The sequence below is a fragment of the Schistocerca piceifrons genome, chromosome 5 (assembly GCF_021461385.2).
Source record: "Schistocerca piceifrons isolate TAMUIC-IGC-003096 chromosome 5, iqSchPice1.1, whole genome shotgun sequence".
NCBI lineage: Eukaryota > Metazoa > Arthropoda > Insecta > Orthoptera > Acrididae > Schistocerca > Schistocerca piceifrons.
The window spans coordinates 504,996,536-505,020,583 of record NC_060142.1 but is presented as its reverse complement, the minus strand read 5'-3'; the positions used below and the strand labels follow the sequence as shown (position 1 = coordinate 505,020,583).

The 24,048-nt window shown below is 39.2% G+C and overlaps 1 protein-coding gene across 1 annotated transcript in view; it reads right to left on the bottom strand.

Annotated features, from left to right (window-relative positions):
• LOC124797849 (probable phosphorylase b kinase regulatory subunit beta) overlaps positions 1-24,048 on the bottom strand; it is a 195,084-nt gene that overhangs the window by 24,509 nt on the left and 146,527 nt on the right. Inside the window, 3 exon segments of the mRNA XM_047260909.1 lie at positions 4,819-5,059; positions 11,680-11,814; positions 18,210-18,412. Coding sequence (XP_047116865.1) covers positions 4,819-5,059; positions 11,680-11,814; positions 18,210-18,412 — 579 coding nt within the window.

Genomic DNA, 24,048 nt, shown 5'->3' with positions numbered 1-24,048 from the left:
GGAGTCAGAGAAATCGTTGCCTCATCTCAGTGTTCACTACACAATATCTGCACTACCACACTTCGAAAAACAAGGCACAATCTATAGCCTGCACAAGAGTGTGAAGCGAAAACACAATATCCTCGGCAATTGTGTGTCAGGTATAAAGATGGTTCAGTGCAGGCACCTTGCAGCATCGCAAAAGCACCAATGTCAGTTGCGTCGTCACTTGCGCAGTTCCACACGGCATGGGTGCAGAACCGCAGCTGAGATGGATGATATCAGGGATGGACAAAGACTGGGTAAACTTAATCGGCAGAAGCCTCACTGGGGGCAGCTATTGTTCTGCACCGATAGTCAGCGACCATAGTCATGAAGTGGCAAGTTGCAGGGCAAGATCAACAGCTGTGAATGGAAGTACTGCATGAAGGGTGAAACTTGCTGCTTTAGCAGACGGCCGTAGCAAATTGTGAGGATGCAAAACTGCTAGGACACTGTGTGGTGAACGGGTGCCACAGGATCCTTCTAAACAAGATTAGCGATGGGAACTTGCTCTGCGACACACTCTTGCACCCTGTCAGCATCTCTCCTTTCTCCAGTAGTAGAATACTATTATTTCTTCAATTAATTTTTTATCTTCGTTCTCCCTCTCCTCTCTCTCCTTCACATACTCTCTATCTTTGGTCCCTCCCCCAGCCCCCTCACTTCCCCAATTATTTCTCCCTTTTTCTCCTAGTTCTTAATTGCAATATTCATCACACATCAATTTTACTTCCCAATCTGCTCCTTCTATTGCCTCTGGTTGAGATTCTTACAATGTAGCATCATTGACCTTCTACTCTCACTGACACCATCTGTTTCAGTGAGAAATAAACATACCAGTTCTGAAAGGTAGGAACATTATTTTCTAATTTTAAGTTTGTAATTTGTAATTTACCTCCTGAATTATGCGTAGGCTAGTCATTGTGTTTCAGAACAGGTCTGAAGAAATGAGATGCACAAGATGACAACATCTGACATAGAGCATTCACACTGAGAATGAACATCTTCAACAGCAAACAATTCAATATACAGGGTGTATATGCTGACAATGACAAAATTTTCCCGGATTTTCTGGTTAAAAATACACTTTTCCCAAGCTAACATACACTTTTTCCGTGTCAAGTGACTGTATACTGCCCCTCGGAACCGTAAAACTTATCAGTCCTCTCAATGGATAAGATTCCCGGCACTTTAGAAAATGACTGCCCCCCCCCCCCCCCCAGAAAAAAAGCACATTTGAAAGATCTTTGATAATCAGCAATGTGTACAAACTTAGCACGTTAGTTTCTGAGGCATTGAAATCGAGATTGCAATGCTTTTTGTAAGCCAGACACAGCTCATGTCACATGGTCTTGCCAGTTGATGACAGCAGATATTCAAAGCACAGGACATTCCATGCAATCAGCCAACAGCAACACTACTGTCAAGTAGTGTGAATACACAAACAGGAAGAATTAAGGTTTAAATTAATACACATAGTGTAGCTACAAGAAAAGCTAAGCTTTCATATATAATTTATTTATTTATTTATTTATTTTTTGCGCATGTTACATTTTACGATACATTATACAAATGTGTCAGTAACATTTTATATAATGAAACAAATGTCTGGTCTTCTAGACATGAAGTTCTTCTAACTAGCTGGTCCTTGAAGTGTTAAGTTTTAAATGAGAGTCAAACGCTTTGTGAATTAAGAAACTGATCCCACACTGACACACATAACTTAAGTCATCTTCATAAAAGGAAATTTACTTTGAAAGCAATGCTTTTCAAACCACCATTCGCAATATTTTCCAGCGAACTGTTAGAGATAAGTTTGTTTCATCCGTTTCCAGAGCACGTCAGAAAACAGGCGTTACTGCATGTGGCCAACTACAATGATGCAGGAAGCCCATATGTTTGTAAGTATATAGCATTACAAGATCTTATATTATGACATAAAAGAAAAAGGACATCAAAGGATACTCGAAGAGTGTTGGGATTTTGTAAACCATACTAAAAGGCATAATTGGGCTTAAAATGCAAATTTATATGTCTGGATTCATTAGGCTTACTTTTAAAAAAGTTAGCATGAGCTACAATTTCCTTCTACTATCTCAAATTTTAATTTATAGCTCACTTTTTTCCATACAAAAATTATAAAAAATATAAATGTTGTTATAAAATTTGCATAACATTAAGAGAAAATAAAAAAAAAGGTAGATGCAGATAAATCACTACGGTTAATTCACCTAATTACAGTAGTCCACATTTACTTAAAATTTTAAAGCAAAATGCATAGAAAATTAAGAGAAAAGTGAGTAGGTTTGTTTTCTTACGTTCCCTTTCTCAGAAAAAAAATCAAGTTTGAAGAAAACAGGAAAACAGAGGTAAATAAAACAGCACAATAAAATCATTCACATTTACCAAAAATTTTTGTTTTAATATGATTTCAAAATAACAACCTCCCCATTGCCCTCCACACAACTTTTGCTTGTTTCAGGCTCCTCTGACCCTATGTACCAGTACGTTTCACTCCACAGAGACTTACTTCTGAATTATCAGAAGCACTCCATTTGTTTGGGCCACTATTACATACATAAGCGAGTGTGTTGGTTGTTTTAGCCAAATGGAAGCCCCAATCTGATATTAAGCTTTCTTGGTGTACCAGTACAGTATTATCTCATGTTTGGTTCTTTATTATGGCATAATACAATATGCGACAAAAGATGAAAACATGCACTTGAAACTCAGTGAACAGTTGAAATTAGCCAATAGTATGGACTAAAACCGTTTCAAATAAATTGACTGCCTCTGTGGAAAAGATTAATAAAAGTCAAATTTCTTTAGCTAACACACAAAACTGACTTCATTGTTCTGCAAGCCGATTAATTGCTTGACTGCCACAAATGTGGAGATAAAATGAGACAAAAAAACTGAAACTAATAACATATTTTAGCATTTCATGATTATGGGAATGTATTTTAATTCACTTGGTAGCTCACAGCCACAGAAATCTGCTTTATTTTCATTTGATGTAAGAGTGCTAAACAAAGAAGAAAAGCAAAATCATGAAACATAAACATGGGTCATGTGGAGAAGCTTGGGTGCATAAGAAAAATTTTTTTGGGTAGCATCTGGTAGCTTGTTGCTACTGCTGATACATCTAACAGCCCCATTTCAAGTCGCTAGAAATGGGAGAAGGTACTGCTCATATTCAACTCAACTGCGCATGAGCCTGCTAGCAACTGCTCAAGTGAACCTAATGTAAATATTTGTGGCGTCACGCTCACTGGAAGCTGTTTGTCATTATGAAGTACTGCATAGTCTTCATTCTAAAGTGTTTGACACATTCTGCTGTTTTGCAGATGTTTGTGTATGCAATGTGTTTTGTTGTTGTAAATGGCACATTTCCTTTGCTACTTAAGTTATATTTTGGTTTTTTTTCTCTCATTTATATTTTATTGCTGCAGTATTATTCTGCAGTAGCAGAATACAGCAAAACTCTTTGTCAGAGTATCAGTTCTTACCAGTTAAAATCACAAAAATTTAACTGAAAACTAAAATAATAAAAAATTCCCAGGTTTTTCCACGTTTTCTCCCAGACGAAAAAATTCCCCAGTTTTGCCTGGAATTTGTAGTTGTCCTGGGGCATATACACTTTCACATATGTGGTGCCCAGCATGATCTGGCCACCATCAGAAACCATCATTCGCTGGCAGTTGGCTTGTGATTGAGGAAGTGTAGTAAGACAGATACTGGTAAGCCGAAAAATGATGGAACAAATTGAGCAGTGATATTGTATCAAATTTTGCCAAAAGCTTGAAAATGCCTAAGTGGAAACTATTCAAGAGATTCAATGCGCTTTTGGGTGTGACGCCATGAGAAACACAAGGATAAAGGAAAGGTACAACCACTTCAAAGGCGGCTCCAAGTCAGTGGACAGCAAACTGGCTTCAAGCAGATGCTTGACAAGCCAAAATGACAATGTCACAGGGCAAATGCAGACTTTGGTCAGGGAAGATCACCATATCACACTGTGAGAACTTGTGGAAGAGTTAGAGGTAAGCATGGGATCAATACATAAAATTTTGTGCGATGATTTGTGCATGAGAGGATTATCTATGAAATTTGCCTGCTGCATATCTGATTCAGGCTTTCCTCATCACACACAACATTCCTGTGGTTACTCAGACTCGCTATTCCCCTGGCATTGATCCATGTGACTTTTCCATTTCTCAAACTGAAAACACCCCCAAAAAGAACTTGATTCCAGTCAAGAGAAGACATCACACAGAAGGCAACAGCTCAGCTGGTCACCATTCCAAAAGAACTGTTCCCCAAGTGTTTCCAACAATGGCAAGAGTGTTAGAAGAAGTGTATACATTACCAAGGAAATGAGTTTGAAGAAGATTAGGGTTCTTTACATCCAAATCAATAAATGTATTTCTGCCACCCAAAAGGTTTGATACTCCTTGAATGCATCTCAAAGATCATGTTTAGGATATTCTCAGGAAGAATGTTGCCACTCCACAGCCCTATTCCCATTATCAGTTGTTTTGAATGCAACTCTGTAAGAAGAACAGCATTAACTGTCTATGGAGCTCACGAACAGCATCATAAACTGCTGCATGGGTTGCACTGCTGTCAAGGCTAATCACACACTGCAGAGATTTACTTGTAATATACTGTACTGATATATTCGTTTTGTGAATTTCAAACACATTCTAATTTTGAACATAAATCATTTGGAACTTTGCTTCATGTGTCATGTAAAGTGTGTATTTATTATACTTTCAATAGCTTGAAGCAACATACCTCAACTACAATCTGTCTATACTCAGGCTGTTGGATGTGATTGAGCATTTGTTCAACCAGTAATGCAAAATTTAGTTGTGAGCGTGTCATGTTTGACAGCGTTGGTTGCTGGGGCAGATGATAGCCTCGGACCTTGATACCTTGTGGAGTTCGAGTCATAACATCCCAGACCTGGTTATAGAAATTTGTAGGAACACGGCACAGGCAGCCTTCAAGACGCCGGCGTTGAAGAGGTGACAGCCTGGAATTTACATAAGAAACATTTTTAATGACGTCAAACACTGTCATGGTCTCTTAAACATGGATTGTTAGACATTAATAAGAACAGCTTATTAAAGTCATCCATCACTTATATTTACAGTGTAACTAAATTATGTGAATCAACATTGTTCTTGATTTCTGTTCCAATTTAGAAATAAATCAAATTTCAACAGAGGGAGAGAACATTGCTTTAATTCCAGTTGACACAAAAATATGGATTGCAAGCTAGAAATTAGTTTTGCCATAGGAAACCAGAAAATAAAGGAACTGGAGCTGTGCAGACATTTTGGATCAGTTACCATAAATATTATACTAACACACAGATACCAATAATAGTCATGTAATGAGGTAAGCTTCAAAATATAGGAAACTTTAGACTTCTACAGGAAGGGAAAAAGATTTTGTTAAATGATATATATACACAGCTAACTCTGTAAATTAAATAGCAGTGCATGTTACTGAGTATATGCAATCAATTTTTAAAATTTAATGCAACAAGAGCACCCAATTTTTACTGATATCATTTTTCAATATAGTCACTCTGCTTTTCAATGTACTTGGTGCGCTGTTGCACAAGTTTTCCAATACCCTCTGCAAAAAAGGTTTTTGGATGCACAGAACACCATACATGCAACACATCCTTCATCTGTTGATTGCTGTTGAATCAACATCTTAAAATATCTCTCAGTGGACCAAACATATGATAATCCAATGGGACAAGACTCATTAGCATCTGAGCAGAGAGGTCAGCAATAAATGCACATGCACTGTCAGCTAACAAAAGAGCACTGTCTGACAATTGACCTCAGTGTTTATTGTGAATTACAGGCTCAGTATATCACTGTAACATTCACTATTTATGTTGGCCCCTTTTCCAGGTAATGTTCAAGGACTGCTCCTTGTGAAAAGAAGAAGAAGAAGAAAAGTGAGCACCATTTTCCAGCAGAAAGTTGACTCTTTGAATTTCTTTTTGACTGGAGATTCGGGACTTTCATTACATCCACTGGCACTGGCTTTCTAGTTCAAAGTGATGAACCTATGTTTCATCTCCAGTGGTGATTGGTTTCAGAAATGCTTCACATTCGTTAGCATGGCAGTCCAGTGAGTGCTCACAGATTTTCACATGGTAGCTGTTGAGGTCTTCATCAAATTGTTTGGGAATCCATCTCACAAAGACTTTGCAAAAGTTGACCTTGTTATGCATGATTTCATATGCTGAACAACAACTAGTCTGTGTATGGTTTGCCACATTATCAACAGTCACTCATCTGTTGTCTTTGCCTGTGTTAGGTTGTAGCATTATCACATCATCTGCTTTGCGCTACTGCTACATAAAGGTGGTCACACTACTCGCTGTTTGTACAACAGAAGAAAAGCATTCCTAAATAAGTCTCCTTTTTTTTGGTCTGAAGATGTCCAAGGAGTGGCAGTTCATAGAAGACTTTCAGCACAATACATGGACAATGTTTTGTCACAGAAAAGTGTTTACCAGTGGACTGAATGGTTTAAAAGTGTTTGAACGAGTGTGGAGGATGAGGAAAGAGTGGGGCATCTAGTTACTTTAGCAGGAGGGGGTAAGGGGGAGGGGGAACTAACAGAAATTACTTCAAAAATAGTTATATCCATTACAATAAAACATAAATCAAACAATGGAAAATCCAGGATGGAATGTAACAATATTATGAAAAGGAAAGTTATTACTCACCATATAGCGGAGAGGCTGAGTTGCAGATAGGCACAACAAAAAGACTGTCACAATTTAAGCTTTTGGACAACAAGGCCTTTGTCAAAAATAGATGACAAACACACATATACGCATACACACAAGCAAACACAATTCACACACACATGACTGCAGCCTCTGGCAGCTGAAGCCACAGTCTTTTTGTTGTGCCTATATGCTACTCAGCATCTCTGCTATATGGTGAGTAGAAATTGTTCTTTTCAATATTGTTACAATAAAACAAAAACTAGATACAATTTACCCACAGAAAAGGATTATTACACACTTAAAGTAGCATGTTCCATCAGGAAATAATTTTATGTGAAAAGTTAGAAAAGAGATTAAAGAGCTATACAAAACAGAATACCTTGTAAATAATAGCTATGTAGTTAGAAGACAGCAAAAGACTCAGAGCAAATTTAGTAAAATGAGTAATAAAAATAAATACTAATGTTTATTTATTCTTTCTTAAAAGTGCTAATAGACAATAACACATCTGGTTGGAAAATCTTCAGTTCAATATTTATGAAGGATAATATCAGTCTCTCTCCACTTTCCACTGTTCATCATCCCACTTTGGGTGACTCAAATCTTCCTTGTACATGAAGGGAAATGAACAGAACATTAGTGCCATTAAGACTCCATCTGATGACCAGAACATCAGCACTATTAAGACATGTAAGAATTGGTACACAGTATGTATGATACATGTTGACCTAACTGATAAAAAAAATGCTTTATAACAACATACAAACACAAACAAACACAAATATACACACGAAATTCAAGCTTTCGCAACAAACTGTTGCCTCATCAGGAAAGAGGGAAGGAGAGGGAAAGACGAAAGGATGTGGGTTTTAAGGGAGAGGGTAAGGAGTCATTCCAATCCCGGGAGTGGAAAGACTTACCTTAGGGGGAAAAAAGGACAGGTATACACTCACACACACACACACATATCCATCCGCACATACACAGACACGTCTGTGTATGTGTGGATGGATATGTGTGTGTATGCGAGTGTATACCTGTCCTTTTTCCCCCCTAAGGTAAGTCTTTCCGCTCCCTGGATTGGAATGACTCCTTACCCTCTCCCTTAAAACCCACATCCTTTCGTCTTTCCCTCTCCTTCCCTCTTTCCTGATGAGGCAACAGTTTGTTGTGAAAGCTTGAATTTCGTGTGTATGTTTGTGTTTGTTTGTGTGTCTATCGACCTGCCAGCACTTTTGTTCGGTAACTCACATCATCTGTGTTTTTAGATATATTTTTCCCACGTGGAATGTTTCCCTCTATTATATTTATAACAACATACAAAAAGATACATGCCTCAATTTTACACAGCACAGGTAATTATTTCCCTTTGAATTACAGAACTGCCAGGTTTTCAGTAGCAGATAAAAATTATAGAACAGTAGAAGTAAAACAACATAAGCTAATTTTTATTTTTTAATGTTAATTCCTTGTGTTTATGGACAGCTTTTCTCTTGCGGTATTCTCAGCCTTAAATAAAGAAAAGCAACTGATACTGATTACTTTCACATGTGCAACAATCGTCAATGATCATTAACTTATTAGAGTCCTAAAGTTAAGCATAATCAGGAACTGAGGAAATCTGAATGAGAAAATATGAACAACCACTGTAAATTAGCTACCAATGTTTCTTTATAAACTGAACTGCAGAAACTGTACAGTGAAGGCAACTTCCTGCTTTGAACAGCAACTGTGACTCAAAGGAAATGATAATCACTATATTCAAAATCTTCTCCATATCACAAAGATGAAACCAGGATCCTATTTTGCAGGGTAGAATCTTTGTGAAAGCATCTTTGAATATCCTGAGACAGTTCAATGCAAACGACACCCTTGAGATGTGTTGAATTAGTCACAAAGTGTAATTTTAAGGTTTAGATAATGGCTCTGACACACACAGGAAATGTCCACTGTAAGTGAGTGCTAGATCAAAGGAGGGAAATCACCCCACAATAGGACCAAAATCCAATGACATCCAATAGATAATTGTCTTCAGAGCTTATAGTGCCTATTGAGTTCCAGTTTCTCCTTCACATTGTGTACTGTGGGCCCAGAGAAGTTGGTCTATATGCTACACCTACAGTACAGTGTGTCCACTAATGGCAGTCCAGATAGGAGCCCAGTTATCTTGGCAACGAGCTCATGGTTGTCATATTGTAGAGCATGCTCTGCAACAAGATACTGTGTGTTGCCAGTACAACCCTCTGCCTATGCACAATATTCTGTTGCAGAGCATGCTCTTACAAAATGGCAGCCATGACCTTGGTGCCTGTTTCAACACACGCGTCATTTGAATTCTTCCCCCAGACATCATTTTCTCAGAACGCCACAAGTAGGAACTAGCACTACAACATGTCCTTGGTTCTGGCCTTAATTTACATTAATTTCTTCCATCTCAGCATTTCTTCAAATTAACTACTCCTGTCTTCACTCTCTTTTAGTTTTCTACACTTTTCATTTTCTGACCTGTCTATTTTTTGACGTCACCCTCCCACATCTGTTACATATAATGCACTTAGCTTTTCATTCTTATTAACTCGTGCACAGTCTTTTAGCAGTAAACTCTGTCTTGCATATTGTCCTGTCTTCCATCTTTAAGCTCTCAGGTATTCAAATCTCCTCTGATGCAGTCCCCAACAATTCTCATCCTATCCAGTAAGTCTCCCCTGACTTGGGGTTCTGGGTGACTTTTCTGAACTCTACCCCTTTACCTAAATCTCTCCACTTCCAGTCCCTTTAGCGCTCTTCCTTCCCCTTCAACTCTTCTGCTGGAAGAAGGAGCCACTGACTCTGAAAGCTTGCATGAGTAAAACCTTTTTTAATGTGTGTGTTTTCCTGCCGCTGCTTGGTGAGCAAATTTTTTATCTATCCAATTACAATATATTGTCAAAAATTTATTATTTTTTATTATAATATCAATAACAGGTGATTAAGTTGAAAAATAAATACTTATTTTAAACAATGCATTTACATTCTCAACACTGATACTGAAGTGGCTTCATATTGCTAATATTTGAATGTATAGCAGTTACAACTGCAATAATGGTCACTCACTTGCACTGGTGGATAAATTTCTCACAGATAAAGGTATGTATCACATGGGCTACTAGCAAGGTCTCTGTATCTGAATAATATAGAGCAGGTACACACAGGTACACAATGCACTGTGGAGATAATTTGCAGCTTCATAACCAACATTAAAGATTCTACCAGACCTACACTCAAGCTCTTTCTCATGAATGGGGTCAATTATCACTGGAGATCTCAAACTAATTCATAAAGAATATTTCATGTTGCTGCCAAGGACATGTGGAAGCTATGGTTAACCACATCTACTGTAGTTGTGGAAGCAATCATTTTCATCTGTCACTTCTCTTTAAGATGAACCATTGGTTTCAAAACTTTTCCAATTAGATTCTTTGGCCACTGTTGTAAACCACCTTGTGATTAAGCTTTAATTTGGTCTATAACCATTTCGAAATTCTGTTCAGGAAATATGCCTTCATTTACTGATTATGGTGAACTTTTGGAGATAGTGCATTTAATGTAGCACACAGCTGTTTCTCTGTACTTATGTATTCTTAACTTGCTCCACATTCTTGGAGGCTTTTCTTTATAGTGGAATCTATATAACATGAAGTCAGAATGTGTGGGTGAATTTCTGAGTAGTCCTCTGGTTTTTCAAATGCTTAGCATTATGTTGCTAAAATATACTCTTGGAACACGTAATAAATCATGTATGAGAGTAACACAGTAAGTAATGACAACTGGCTTTACTAAGTACAAGAGGAGACTTTTATTACGGAAATTCATGTTGTTACACTGCCCATCAAAATACACAGTAAAGTTAAATTTTGGTATACATCCTACAGACTTCTCTTTATAATATGCAGGTATGACTGCAGCTAATTTTCACTGATTATAAATGCAGATCATTATTATGAACAGTTTAGGTGTGAGATGAATTGTCTGTACAGTTCACAAGTTTGAGAAACAGCATAGCTCACTGACTTCTAAATAGTATTGAACACCATCGCCATCCCTCCCTTATGTCAGGATGAATCCACCAGAACCCACAAGTCAAGAAATCTGCCACCTACTTAATGGTTGTTATTACAGCCACTGAGACTATTTCTGAAAATGATGACAGGAAGGAAACATAGTGATATCTATATAGCATCATTTCCAAAATGCTTATCACCTAGGAAGTCTTGTGGAAAGAGGTCTTGCATGACTTTGTTCTTCATAGATTTTTTTTGGGGTTGAGTTTTGACATTCACATTTATTCATCCATTATTGAAAATTTCACATAACTTTCTCTCACTTCTTTTGTTCATTACAGCATCACCTTAGTCTTTTTTTAGTTGACAGAAAATTTTAGCAAGTTTCAACGTATGAGCATACAAAAATCGAACAACATTGCTGACTTCATAGTTGGTGCAGCTTTGTAGCACACATTTCATTCACAATACCAACTTCTTTTGACCAGTGTTTACAGATAACTGATTTCAGTTTGTACAATGGAAATATCAACAGATTGTTACTTCTTGGGTTACCCTCATGTTTTTAAAGTGTTCTTACAAAAGAATGTAAAATGTGGACCAATTACAAGACCTGTGGCAACATCAGCACTGTAATTAGAAATATTTATATTAGAGCAAATAAGACATTCAGTGCTAACTTCAGTACATCATGCAGGAAGCATTTCACTGCTCTAAATTTTACAAGCAACATCCCTGACCACTCTTCCTGTATGAGTGTTAATGAAGTTTATTTCTGTTCCAAAAGCTGAGATAAATTGTTACAAAATTTACTTCTCTCTGGACTGAAATTATTTTTGGTCTACTTACTTTTCTTGAGCAGCCCATTCTCTCACTGTCAAGACTTTCTGTAACAGAGTTCTGACTTCATAAGGGCTATGGTGTTCCAGTGGCTTCGAGTCTGATTTCATTTGTAAGTACAGTTTCATTGCCTCCAAAACCCACCTGAAATTTAATAAATATAAGACATGACTTGGGAACCAAGAACTCACAAGATCACACTCTAAAATAGATGGTAGAACCTACTGAGAAACCCACCTGTGAAACAAACCATGAAATATCATCAGCTGATATGCAACCTCCATTCAGTTCGCCAATCTAGGAAAGGATAGATTGCTACTTACTGTAAAGAGGATATGTTAAACTGCAGACAGGCACAAGTCAAAGACACTTACATAGAGCTTTCACTCACAGGCATGATCAGTAAAAAAGAAACACACACCTTTCATACATACAAGCAAGCACATCTCATGTACACATGACTGACAACTCCAGCAGCTTGGACCAGAATGCAACTATTATGTGGGATGGAAGCAGCAATCTAAAGGGGGCAGGGAAGTGGATGGAATAGTAGTGCAGGAGTGGAGGAAGAGATGAATGCTGTCTGGTGGAGTGTGTAGGAACTAGAATGCCAACAGGTGCAGCATCTGGAGGTTGTGGGGCAGGCAGGTGGGGGGCAAAGGAATGAAAAAGCAGAGCAGTGGGGAAAGATGGATGGGTGCATTGGCAGCAGGCAGCAAACAAAGAGGGTGGGAGATGAGAAGGGAAGGAGATGATACGATGGAGGGGTTAGAAACTGTTGCATGGAGGTTTTGGGAATGGCTTGTTACCGTAGGTTGAGGCTGGGATAATTATGGAAGCAGAGAATGAATTGTATAGATAACTCCCATCTGTGCAGTTCAGAAAAGCTGGTGGTTGAGGAGATGGTCCACATAGCTTGAGTAGTCAAGCAGTCATGAAATCAAGCATGTTATGTTCAGCTGCATGTTGTGCCACAGGACAGTCTAATTTGTTCTTGGCCACATTTTGGCAGTGGCTGTTCACCAGGATGAATGTCCACGGCCACATTGTCGTCAAGAACAAAGTAGACCACCCTGTGGCACAACATGCAGCTGAACATAACGTGCTTGATTTCGGACTCCACCAGATAGCATTCATCTCTCTCCCCATCTGTTTACTACTATCCCTTCCCTTCCCCCGCCTCTCCAGAGTGCTGCTTGCATCTCACATGATTGTCGCATTCCGGCCCAAGATGCTGGAGGAGGTGATCATGTGTGCATGAGGTGTGCTTGCTTGAGTGTATGAATGGTGTGTGTTTCTCTTTCACTGATGGAGGTTGTGGCTAAAAGCTCTATGTAAGCATCCTTTAATTGTGCCTGTCTGAAGCATAACATGTCTTCTTTACAGTAAGCAGCAATCTACCTTTTCCTACACTATCAATATTCCTACCTGGAGTTTCCATTGTTTCACTATTCCGTTCACATTTTTGTGGTGGGCTAAATGAATACAGACAGGGAACAGACACACAACACTCAAACTCTGTGACAAAACACACTTCTTGTACAGCAGTTATGATCAAATGGCCTGTTGCAGCACACAGGAAAGTTAATATTCCTCCTGGCACTAGCATCACAGAATATTGTAGGCATGAACTTAATAGTAGAATGAAGGCTTTCACGACCGGGTGACATGGCTGTTGATATACTTTCCAGGATGTGAGGTCGTGGTCCAAGAACTTTTCTGCTCCTTACGTTTCGTCCAGAACTGCGCTGGACTTCCTCAGAGGCGCTGCTCCGCTGAGTCTTGCCGACTGACTGGACGGGTGTCTGAGAGCGACTTTGACAAGGTGGTAATCGATAGTCAACCTTATCTTTGCTATGGATTATCACTGCTCATCACGTGTCACCTGAACCACGCCCCCCTTTCTCACAATACATAAGTCGCTCTCAGACACCCGACCAGTCAGTCGGCAAGACTCAGTGGAGCAGCGCCTCTGAGGAAGTCCAGCGCAGTTCTGGACGAAACGTAAGGAGCAGAGAAGTTCTTGGACCACGACCTCACATCCCGGAAAGTATATCAACAGCCATGAACTTAATAGCCAGTGCATGATTTATTCTTGTGCTTACCTAACCTCAGTTCACACCAGTTCTCCTTGTTACTCCCTGCTCTACACATTTACAACTGATTTCTCATTCTTTTCTTCCTCACCCCCACTCTGCCTATATTCTATACTCTGCATATAATACTGATTTTTCTTTCCTTTGCTCTCTCCTATTTCCTATTACAGCCCATCTTTGTCTCGTGTGTACATTTTGAGAAAAGTGTTCCTTTCTTTGTCTCTGACAAATCAACTGCACTTGTTGCACCTTCTAAGTTCTTATCTGTTGCTGTAATTTCCATCTCAACTTATGCTGTTATGTTAGCAGGAGCTAGAGTCCTCTGTGATCTCTGCTTTGTCAGAGAATTTATTTTCTTCTGTCTGTCAAAGACATCCATGTTACTGAAAGGCAACATTTTTATGAACATGTTCCATATCTGTGAATCTACATCTTCGTCCAAACTCTGAAAACTACTGTGAAGTGCATCAGGAAGATTCTACAAGACGTATGTTGAAGATATTGGACATTATGCTGTTACACGATAATTGGAATATTTCAATCATTATTTTATGATAGTGTCAGTTTGCTGACTCTCTTCCAGATATACAGAGTGGGTTCCATAAGTAACGTAACCAATTTTTTTTCTGATGCAACGGTACACCACAGCGTGTTGTAATTGGCTGGGCTAAGTGGAGGGGGGTGCTAGCTTCAAAATGCTCTTTGTCTCATTCGGGTGCGAACTGCTGGAGAGTCAGGACGTGCATTTCTGTCAACCTCATTTTGAGTTTATGTGACACTGCACAATGGATCATTCTATAGAGCAACAGTATGCTATCAAATTTTGCATTAAACTTGGGAAGTCCGCCATCGAAACGTTTCCATTACTTCAGCATGTCTTTGGGACTGATTGCTTGTCCAAATCATAAAGTTTTCCGAAGGCACAACTCATTTATGGAGGGCCAAGAGGAGATCACTGACGAACCTCGCAGTGGACGGCCATCAACCGCACGAGTCAATGGAAATGTGACACGTGTGTGCGATTGTTTGAACTCTGATAGACGGCTGAGCCTTCAATTGATAGCACAAACTCTAAAAATGTCAAAAACAACCGTTTTACACATTGTGGCTGAAGATTTGAACATGAGAAAGGTGTGTGCCAAACTTGTCCCAAAAGTGTTGACCGATGAACACAAGCACATGCGAGAGCTTCGGTGCCGAGAAATGTTGGAAATGTGTGAAAATAATCTTCATTTTTTAAACTCAGTTGTCACTGGTGATGAGTCGCGGATTTTTTAGTATGACTCAGAGACAAAATGGCAGAGTTCAGAGTGGCACACCCCATCGTCGCCCTGTCCCAAAAAGGCATGCATGAGCAAGTCCAGGAGCAAAACTATGCTCATTGTCTTCTTTGACGTCAGAGGCATTGTCCACCACAAATTCGTACCTGCCGGGACTACAGTGAACTCAGCTTTCTACTTGGAAGTGCTCAAAAGACTGAAAAGGAGGGTCTCACGCTGCCAAAGTGACATCCAGGACACGTGGAAAGTTCACCACGACAACGCGCCGAGTCATAGCGCCTTCATTGTCAATGACTTCCTGGCCAGGACCAAGACCAGATTGGTTTCACAGCCTCCCTACAGTCCTGACCTGGATCCCACTGACTTTTTTTTGTTTCCTTGGTTAAAAAGAGTCATGAAAGGAAAATATTGGGGCACGATTGAAAGCATCCAGGTGCATGTTACATCAGCTCTAAAGGACATTCCGGAAAAGGCATTCCAGGATGTCTTCCAGGCATGGAAACACCGCCTCCAGAAGTGTATCAACTCAAGAGTGTGCTATTTTGAAAATTTTTGACTATTTGTACAAATATATTCAATAAATGATTTTTTGTGAATTTGGTCGCATTACTTATGGCACGCACCTTGTATGGTTTTGGATAACAGAGAAATATTTTACAAGAAGATAATCAAATGTTTCACAACTGCATCTTATTAGGAGATTTTGAATGGCTGTAATAAAGTAATTACATGATGAACTGCTTAATCATTACAAATACCTTCATGAGTAAAAACTCAGTAATAAGAAATATTTTCATGAAATTTTCAAGATGTTTTATATTTCCATTTAGTACATCGGTTTCGTTTTGACTGATATAAAAAAGTAGTGATGGACTGTGAAAGTAACATAATGATTTAATTTTTATCATCAGAACATTTACTACTGTGTTCACAATCTCTTTTGTGATTAATTTATTTAGTGCACAATGAATGCATTGCAGGAAATAAGTCATATTGTTAAATGTATGTGTTTTTTTTATTACTTTTTAATGTAATTTGATGACTTGAATGTTATGGTTGCTGTGAGTGAACTGTTGCAACAGTACAGAAACTCCACTGTGAAGAAAAAACATGAAAATTTATCTTCACTATTACTTTATGCTCGACACACATTTAGTTACAGAATGTTGAATGTACTGTTATGCAGAAACCCACACATGCTAATTATTGTTCTCATGTGCCTGCAGATTAATGGAGTGAAGTAAGAGGCATGAGGAAAGGTTGAGTTGGCTATGGTAGAGGGGCTAGAGGACATAGAGGCAGGAGGATTATGGTATTGAATGATATGCTGTAAGGAGTACACGCCCCTTAACCCCTCATTACCCATTTCTACCCCAGAATGAAACAACTTCAGCACATCCTCTGACAGAGCTTCAAATATCTTTCATTCTGTCCTGAAATGAAGAAGGTCTTTTGCACCTCTCCCTAAGGAATATTCTGCTGTCCATTCAATTATGAAATACCATGGTTCATCTTAATGCCACAACTCCTCCAAAAATATAGCCACAAGGGTCATATACCTTGTCCTATGTTCTCACACAATAAATTGTATCATACTTTCATCACAGGCTTATCCTGTCCTATCAAAGGTAGGGCCACTTGTGAAAGCAGTCATATCATACACCAGCTCTGCTGTAATTTCTGTACAGCCTTTATGTGGGCACGATCATTAACCAGTTGTTCCCCTGAATGAATGGCCACCACCAAACCATGGCCAAGAAGGTGTTCTTACAACACACCCTTTCATCCTGCAATCTGTGTGGCCTCAGTCTCCCCTTGCCCCCATCCCTTGCCTCCACCTCCATCCCTGTGCATCTCAGTTCATGCAATTAATTTGCACCCATAGTGTTCTCTCCACAGTCTGTCTCATCCTCTCTTCTAACTACACTCTTGTCTTACCCCCTCTATTCTAATTACTTCCTTTCCTATCCACTCTTTCAATTCACTGTGTGTAATGGGCAACTTCCTCAGTTTGCACCAGGACAACCTAACTCAAGCCACATTCCTATCCTGTTCCCTTGCTGCCTCCCAACCGCTTCAAAAATGGTTCAAATGGCTCTGAGCACTATGGGACTTAACATCTGTGGTCATCAGTCCCCTAGAACTTAGAACTACTTAAACCTAACTAACCTAAGGACATCACACACATCCATGCCCGAGGCAGGATTCGAACCTGCGACCGTACCATTACATGATATGTTAGTAACAATGGTACTTTTTACAGCAAAATTCTTCAAATTTAAGATTACTTCTTAAAGTGTAATGTTAACACTACTACATTTGAAAATATGTGTAATGTTGTTGACTTATTGTTCTAATACAAACTTATAATTAGTACTTTTAAAAAATTAAATAGTGAGCACAGAGTAGATTGAAATAGCTTATTAAAATTTTTAAACATGCTATTTTGTGTGTGTTAGCAGTCTCTGACACCCACTGTCTCTGTGGGGTATTTTTATAACAATTTTGGACAAATCTGATTTTATTACAATATAAATAAACATAGAATTAACTCACAAAGTGTTTGCAGCAGTACATTCTTTCAAGATCAAACACAAAATTCAGTATATAGCTTGAACAAAGATTAATAGCTCAAAGTCCGGTTTATCAAATCAACAAGCTGCATTATATCTTTGAATTATTTTTAAAATTAAACAAATATCAAAACACTTCCTCGAAGTGGAGGTTCAGATGCCTTACTATCATATCCAGGATTTGTAATGTTAAAACATGTGAATGTTAGGTCAAGTAGTGTACTCTACAATGATATTAATTTGTGTGTCGTCTGCACTTTATGTTGCTCTGCTGATACTTAACAAAATAATAGACTTGTTTATAGAAATAACAGTTTTTTCCATTTACAGTGCAAAGATGTCAATCATCACGGCATCTGAGCTTTATTCACAGCACCTACACTAATGTCAAAAAGAGATACTGTTTATAATCCAAAGACCAAGATAATGTTCACTAAAACACAGGTAATGAAAACTACAAACAGATTTCGTCATTTGTTTCGAGCTGAATAAAAATCCATTCAAATGTTATACTGAAGTAATTCAAAATTCACTAATAATTAGTAAATGAATGATTATATTTGTTTTTTGATGACAGAAGTGAAACTTACCCAACTCTAATTTTTAATATACCCTTGAACATTTCCGGATTGGTGGCAATCAGACGTCCACAGTACAAAACTACTTCTTGCTGAAGAACTGCTTGAATAACATCATATGGCTGTATTGTGGAGTATATTACTTGTCGTATCTCAGCTGGAGTCATTGGTTTGTCAAACACTGTTTCCTGCTGCCCAATGACACCAACTGTTAACTGAAAAACAGACAAAGTAAACTGTTCATGTTTATGCTGCATAATACTAGAAACTATGAAGTCTAGTTGATTTCTATCCACCAACTCCAGGATCAAACAAAATATCACACATACTGTAAATATACGGTTTTAATTCATTCTCATATCATACAAATTATGACATAATTTTATTTTCAAAACTGGAAAACTGCATTCCAACATCACTGGAGTATATGCACCAACAAAGGGACAAAACTAAGAAACAGAGGTGTTTTCTAACCAGCCAGAGAGAACACTGAAGGACACAAGAAAAAAATAAGTATCTGATAATATCCGGTAATTTAAAGACAAAAATTGGTAACAGAATTGTACCTTCTACCACTGGACAACATGGAGAGTGTGTTCTGAATTCAAACAGATGCCAGCTTATTGATTTCTGCACAATAACTTTAATTATTAATACCTTATTATCCACATAAAGATATTCACAAGTACACTTTGTCAGCTGGGGGAAACAGATCTATTATATGCTACACAGTAGCAAATGAGAAAATGTGATCATTTCCAGGACATAAGTGTCTTTAGAGGAGCTGGAACTGATACTACTCATTTTTACTGGCGGTCCAAGATTTCCCTTGTCAAGTTTCTGAGGAAAAGACAAAAAAGTCAGGAAAATAGCAACCCAGTCAGCGAAACAAAGAGTGGTAGTTCACAAACTTGATAGACAAGGAAACAGAGGTAGCTGTGAAAGAACTGTTAACAGATTAGAACATAATTTAACTGGAGCTCCAAAGTTTGGACTCAAAATATTCAAAAATTTTCACAGTGAAATCAATGACATTGCAAAGATAGATATAATATCAGGAAAGTATTACAAGCAGCTATTATCCAAGGAAGATAAGCCTTTCTACATCAATACTGTGAGTGTTGGACAATATAATTCAATCACAATGACAGCCTTAGAAAGTAGTTTAAAGGAGGCTAGAAAAAGAAAGGCTAAATGTGCAGATGGAATAAAACTGGAACTTATTAATATATGCCAGTATTAAATGGAAAAAGTTATTTGTGCTGTTTCTGGATGACATTTAGTGATGGGGAAAAATTCTGGAGGCAAGGAAGTTGTTAAGAATTATAAGTATGTATATATAAAAAAAAGAGATAAAACCGAATGATCAAATTACAGTTGTATGTCCATTTTAAGTACTGCTTACGAAATCTATTCCTCTACCATTAAAAGGAAACTTCAGCCAATAGCAGAAACATTTTTACGAGAAGATTAATGCAACTTCTATAAAGATATGTCCTGTGCAGATGCAGCTTTTGGTCTAAAACAATAGACAGAATAGAGATGAGACTTCTACAAATCACTATTTCTACTCTTCCTGGACTATGAGAAGGCCTTTGATAAGGTAGGTAGGATGAAGTTATGGCAAATACTCATTGACTGTAATGTACCCTAAATTTGTTGAATGCCATTAAGTCACTATACAATAACGGTAAAATTAGTATAAATGAAGAATTATTGACTGTGAACCAGGGACAAAAAAGGGAGGGTGTGATCTCTCACCAGTCCTTATTGTTACACATATCAACAAAGTTATAGACAAATGTAATTCTAAAACCTCAAGAAAATGTCGGAGAAGGAACAAATTTATTAACACTGTTTTATTTTCAGAAGGCTAAGTTTTTCTAACAGGCAGTTTAAGCATTTACAAGAAAATGTTTTTAACTGAATAACATTTTACAAAGTTATGAAATGGTTGTATCTGTAAATAAAACAAAAATAATGTCAGTGGAAAGGAAAAACATACAAACATATGTGCTGAGTACGTGGATTAAGGAAGGAAAAAAACCCACTATGGTTTAATAGCAGAATTCAGAAAATGCTGAAAAGCAGAGATTGTTGCACTCTCAGGTCAGAAGAGAACATGGAAATGTCAACAGGCAAAAGTTTGTAGAAATTAATGCATCTATAAAAAGATTGATATGTGAGGCATACAACAATCTCCACCATCCAACCTTAGCAAAGGGTCTTTCAAAGAAACTGAGAAAATTCTGGTCCTATCTAAAATCACTAGGTGGGTCAAAGGCTTCTATCCTATCACTCATTGACTTATCTGATATGTTAATAGAAGATAGCAAAACAAAAACGGAAGGGGGGGGGGGGCAGACATAGAAGTAGGTGTCTCTTGCAATGAGAAGCAACTGAAAGAGTTGAAAACAAATAAGTCTCCAGCTCCAAATGGAATTGTTTTCTGACTATCGGTGGGCTTGTTACCAGAAGTTACGGAATCCAGTTCATTTTGGCTCTGCTACAATTGACTTTCTTGGTTGCACATGATGGCATAACATGCTTAATAAGCTGCACTGTTAGACTCTATTGGTCTTTGTCGCTGTGGTTCGTGTATTGATGGCAGACATCACTTGGGATGCTTTCTTGCATTGAAACTGGTAGCACGTTTTGCATAAACAACATCTGATTTACAGTTCAGCTGTTGGTTTCAGTTTTAATTATTGAAGTACTTCATGTCCAGCTCGTGTCCCATTGTCCTCAATGAATTACCAGAGAATCCAGTTTGGTTTACAGAGAGTACTCCACAGCACTGACCCCTTACCCTTATCATGAATCTCTCACCAGAATAAAATCTCTAGTGACTGGAAAAAAGTGCAGGTGACTCCTGCATATAATAAGAATAAATGATTGAACCCCCAAAATTACAGACCTGTAACCTCGACATTCGTATGCTGCAGAATTCTAGAACATAATCTGTGACTGAATACAATAAATTTCCTTGAAAAGGGCAGTTGCTACATCCCATATAGCTGAGGCGCCATCACAGAAAAGCACAACAAAAAGACTGTCAGAGAGTTAGTTTTTGGCCAACAAAGCCTTCATCGGAGATAGGCAACAGACACGAACACACACACACACACACACACACACACACACACACACATATGAGCAGGATGTGGGTGGGGGGACAGTTAAGTTAAGTGCTGCTTGTTGGAGCATACAGGGGCAAGGTGGAGAGAGGGTATGGCAGCTAGGTGCAGTCGGAACTATTAGAGGGAGGACAGGATGGGGGGCCGAGGATTAGCAGAAAAAGAGAGAAGTAAAAAGACTGTGGGTGAATTGATGGAATAGAAGGTGGTGTAGTGCTGGAATGGGAACTAGGTTGTGACTACATGGGTAAGGATAACTAATGATGGTTGGGGCCAGGAGAGTTACGGGAACATAGGATACATTGCAGAGAGAGTTCCCACCTGCGCAATTAGAAAACCTGGTGTTTGTGGGAGGGATCCAGATGGCACAAGCTGTAAAGCAGTCATTGTAATGAAGAAAGTCGAGTTGGGAAGCATGCTCAGCAATGGGGTGGTCCATCTGTTTATTGACAATGGTTTGTTGGTGCTTTTTGGTAGTCATGCCCATGTAGAATGCAGCACAGTGATCGCAGCTTAGGTTGTAGATCACATGACTGGATTGACGGTTAGCCTTGCCTTTGATGGGATTGGTGATGTTTGTGAATGGACAGTAGCAGATGGTGGTGGGAGAATGTATGAGACAGGTCTTGTATGAGCCATGGGTCAAGTGTTTGGGAGCAGGAGATGTGTAGGGATGTGGAGGATATTGTGTAGGTTTGGTGGATGGCAGAACACTACTGTGGGAGGGGTGAGAGGGATAATGGGTGGGACATTCTCCATTTCAGGTCACGACGTGAGGTAGTCAAAACCCTGGTGGAGAATGTGGTTCAGTTGCTCCAGTGCTGGGTAGCCCTGAGTCAAAAGGGGAATGCTCTTCTGTGGCCCAATGGTGTGACTTTGGGAGGTGGTGGATGACTAGGGAGATATAAGGCATGGGAGATCTGTTTTTGTAGAATTTTGTACAAGGTTGGGAGGGTAATTATTGTCTGTGAAGGCCTCAGTGAGAGCCTTGGTATATTCCAAAAGGGACTGCTTGTCATAATGGATGCAGCAGCTATGAGTGGCTAGGCTGTATGGATGGGACTTCTTGGTATGAATGGATGGCAGCTGTCGAAGTGGAGGTATTGCTGATGGTTTGTAGGTTTGGTATGGATGGGGGTACTGATGTAACCATCTTCAGGGTGGGGCCAACATTGAGGAAGGTGGTTTGTTGATTTGAGTATGACCAGGTGAAGTGAATGAGGGAGAAGGTGTTGAGGTTCTCGAGGAATGTGAATCGGGTGCCCTCACCCTCAATCCAGATCTTGAAGATGTCATCAATGAATCAGAATCAGGTGAGGGGTTTGAGATTCTGGGCATTTAGGAAGGAGTCTTCTAGATGGCCCACGAATGGGTTGGCATAGGACAGTACCATGTGAATGCCCACAGCCATACCCTGGATTTGTTTGTAGGTAATGCCTTCAAAGGAGAAGTAATTGTGGGTGAGGATATAGTTGGTGATGGCGATTAGGATGGAGGTTGTAGGTCTGGAATCCATCGGGAATTAGGAAAGATAGTGTTTAACAGTGGTAATGTCATGGGCACCAAGTGTTAAAGGAGCAGGAACTGCGGAGTGTCAATGGATGAAATCGCTGGTGTCTTTTATATAGGAGGGCAGGTTGTCAGTAATAGGCTGAAGGTGTTGGTCTATGACAGCGTAGATTCTCTCAGTGGGGACTCAGTAACTGGCCACAATAGGGCATTCTGGGTGGTTGAGTTTATGGACTTTATAGGAAACATGTAGAAGATATGAGTGTGGGGAGTGGTAGGAGTGAGGAGAGAAATGGACTCCAGGGATAGGTTCTGGGATGAGGCTAAGGACTTAAGAAGAGACTGGAGATCCTGTTGGATTTCTGAAATGGGGTCAATGTGGTAGGGTTTGTAGGTGGATGAGTCTCGCAGTGAGTGGAGTCCTTCCACCAGCTAATCTTCACAGTTCAAAACAACAGTGGTGGAGCCTTTGTCACCAGGTAGGGTTATAAGGTCCGGATCAGCTCTTACGTGGTTGATGGCTGTTTGTTCCATGGATGTAAGGTTAGTTTGCACGTTGAGGGATTTGGGGAATGATGGTGAGGCAAGGTTCAAGATTATAAATTCTGGAAGGTTAGGAGGGCATGATTTGGGGGCAGTGGGGGTGGATCACAGTTGGATGGAGCAGTGAACTGAGTCAGGGAGGGTTCAACATTGGTCTCTGATTGAGTCTGATTGGTAGGGTTGGTGACAAAAAGTTTTTCTATTGTAGGGACAGGAAGAAGGAGAGAAGGTCTCTACCAAGTTCCATATGACTGAATTTGGGAGTGGGGCAAAAGGTGAGGCCTTTGGAAAGCACTGATACTTTGGCAGAGCTAAAGCTTTTGGAGGAAAGGTTCACGACTGTGTTTCAGGTCTGTTTAGGTTCTGGATTCCATATGGTGGTGGGAAGGAGCTTTAGTAGTGAGGTAAGTGTAGTAGGTCTGTCAGGCAGGGTTTGTTAGCTACGAGGGGATGTGGGGGAGGTTTGGAGGATGTTGTAGAGGTGGTGGATAGTGGCAGTCCAACAACAACCTCCAAGACTCCCACACATCCCTTCATAGCTGGATTTAGAAAGAACCGCTTATGCAAAACTCAACTTGTTATTTCACATGATATCCCACAAACCATGGATGAAGGACAACAGGTATATTACATATTTGCAGATTTCTGGAAATTACACAGTG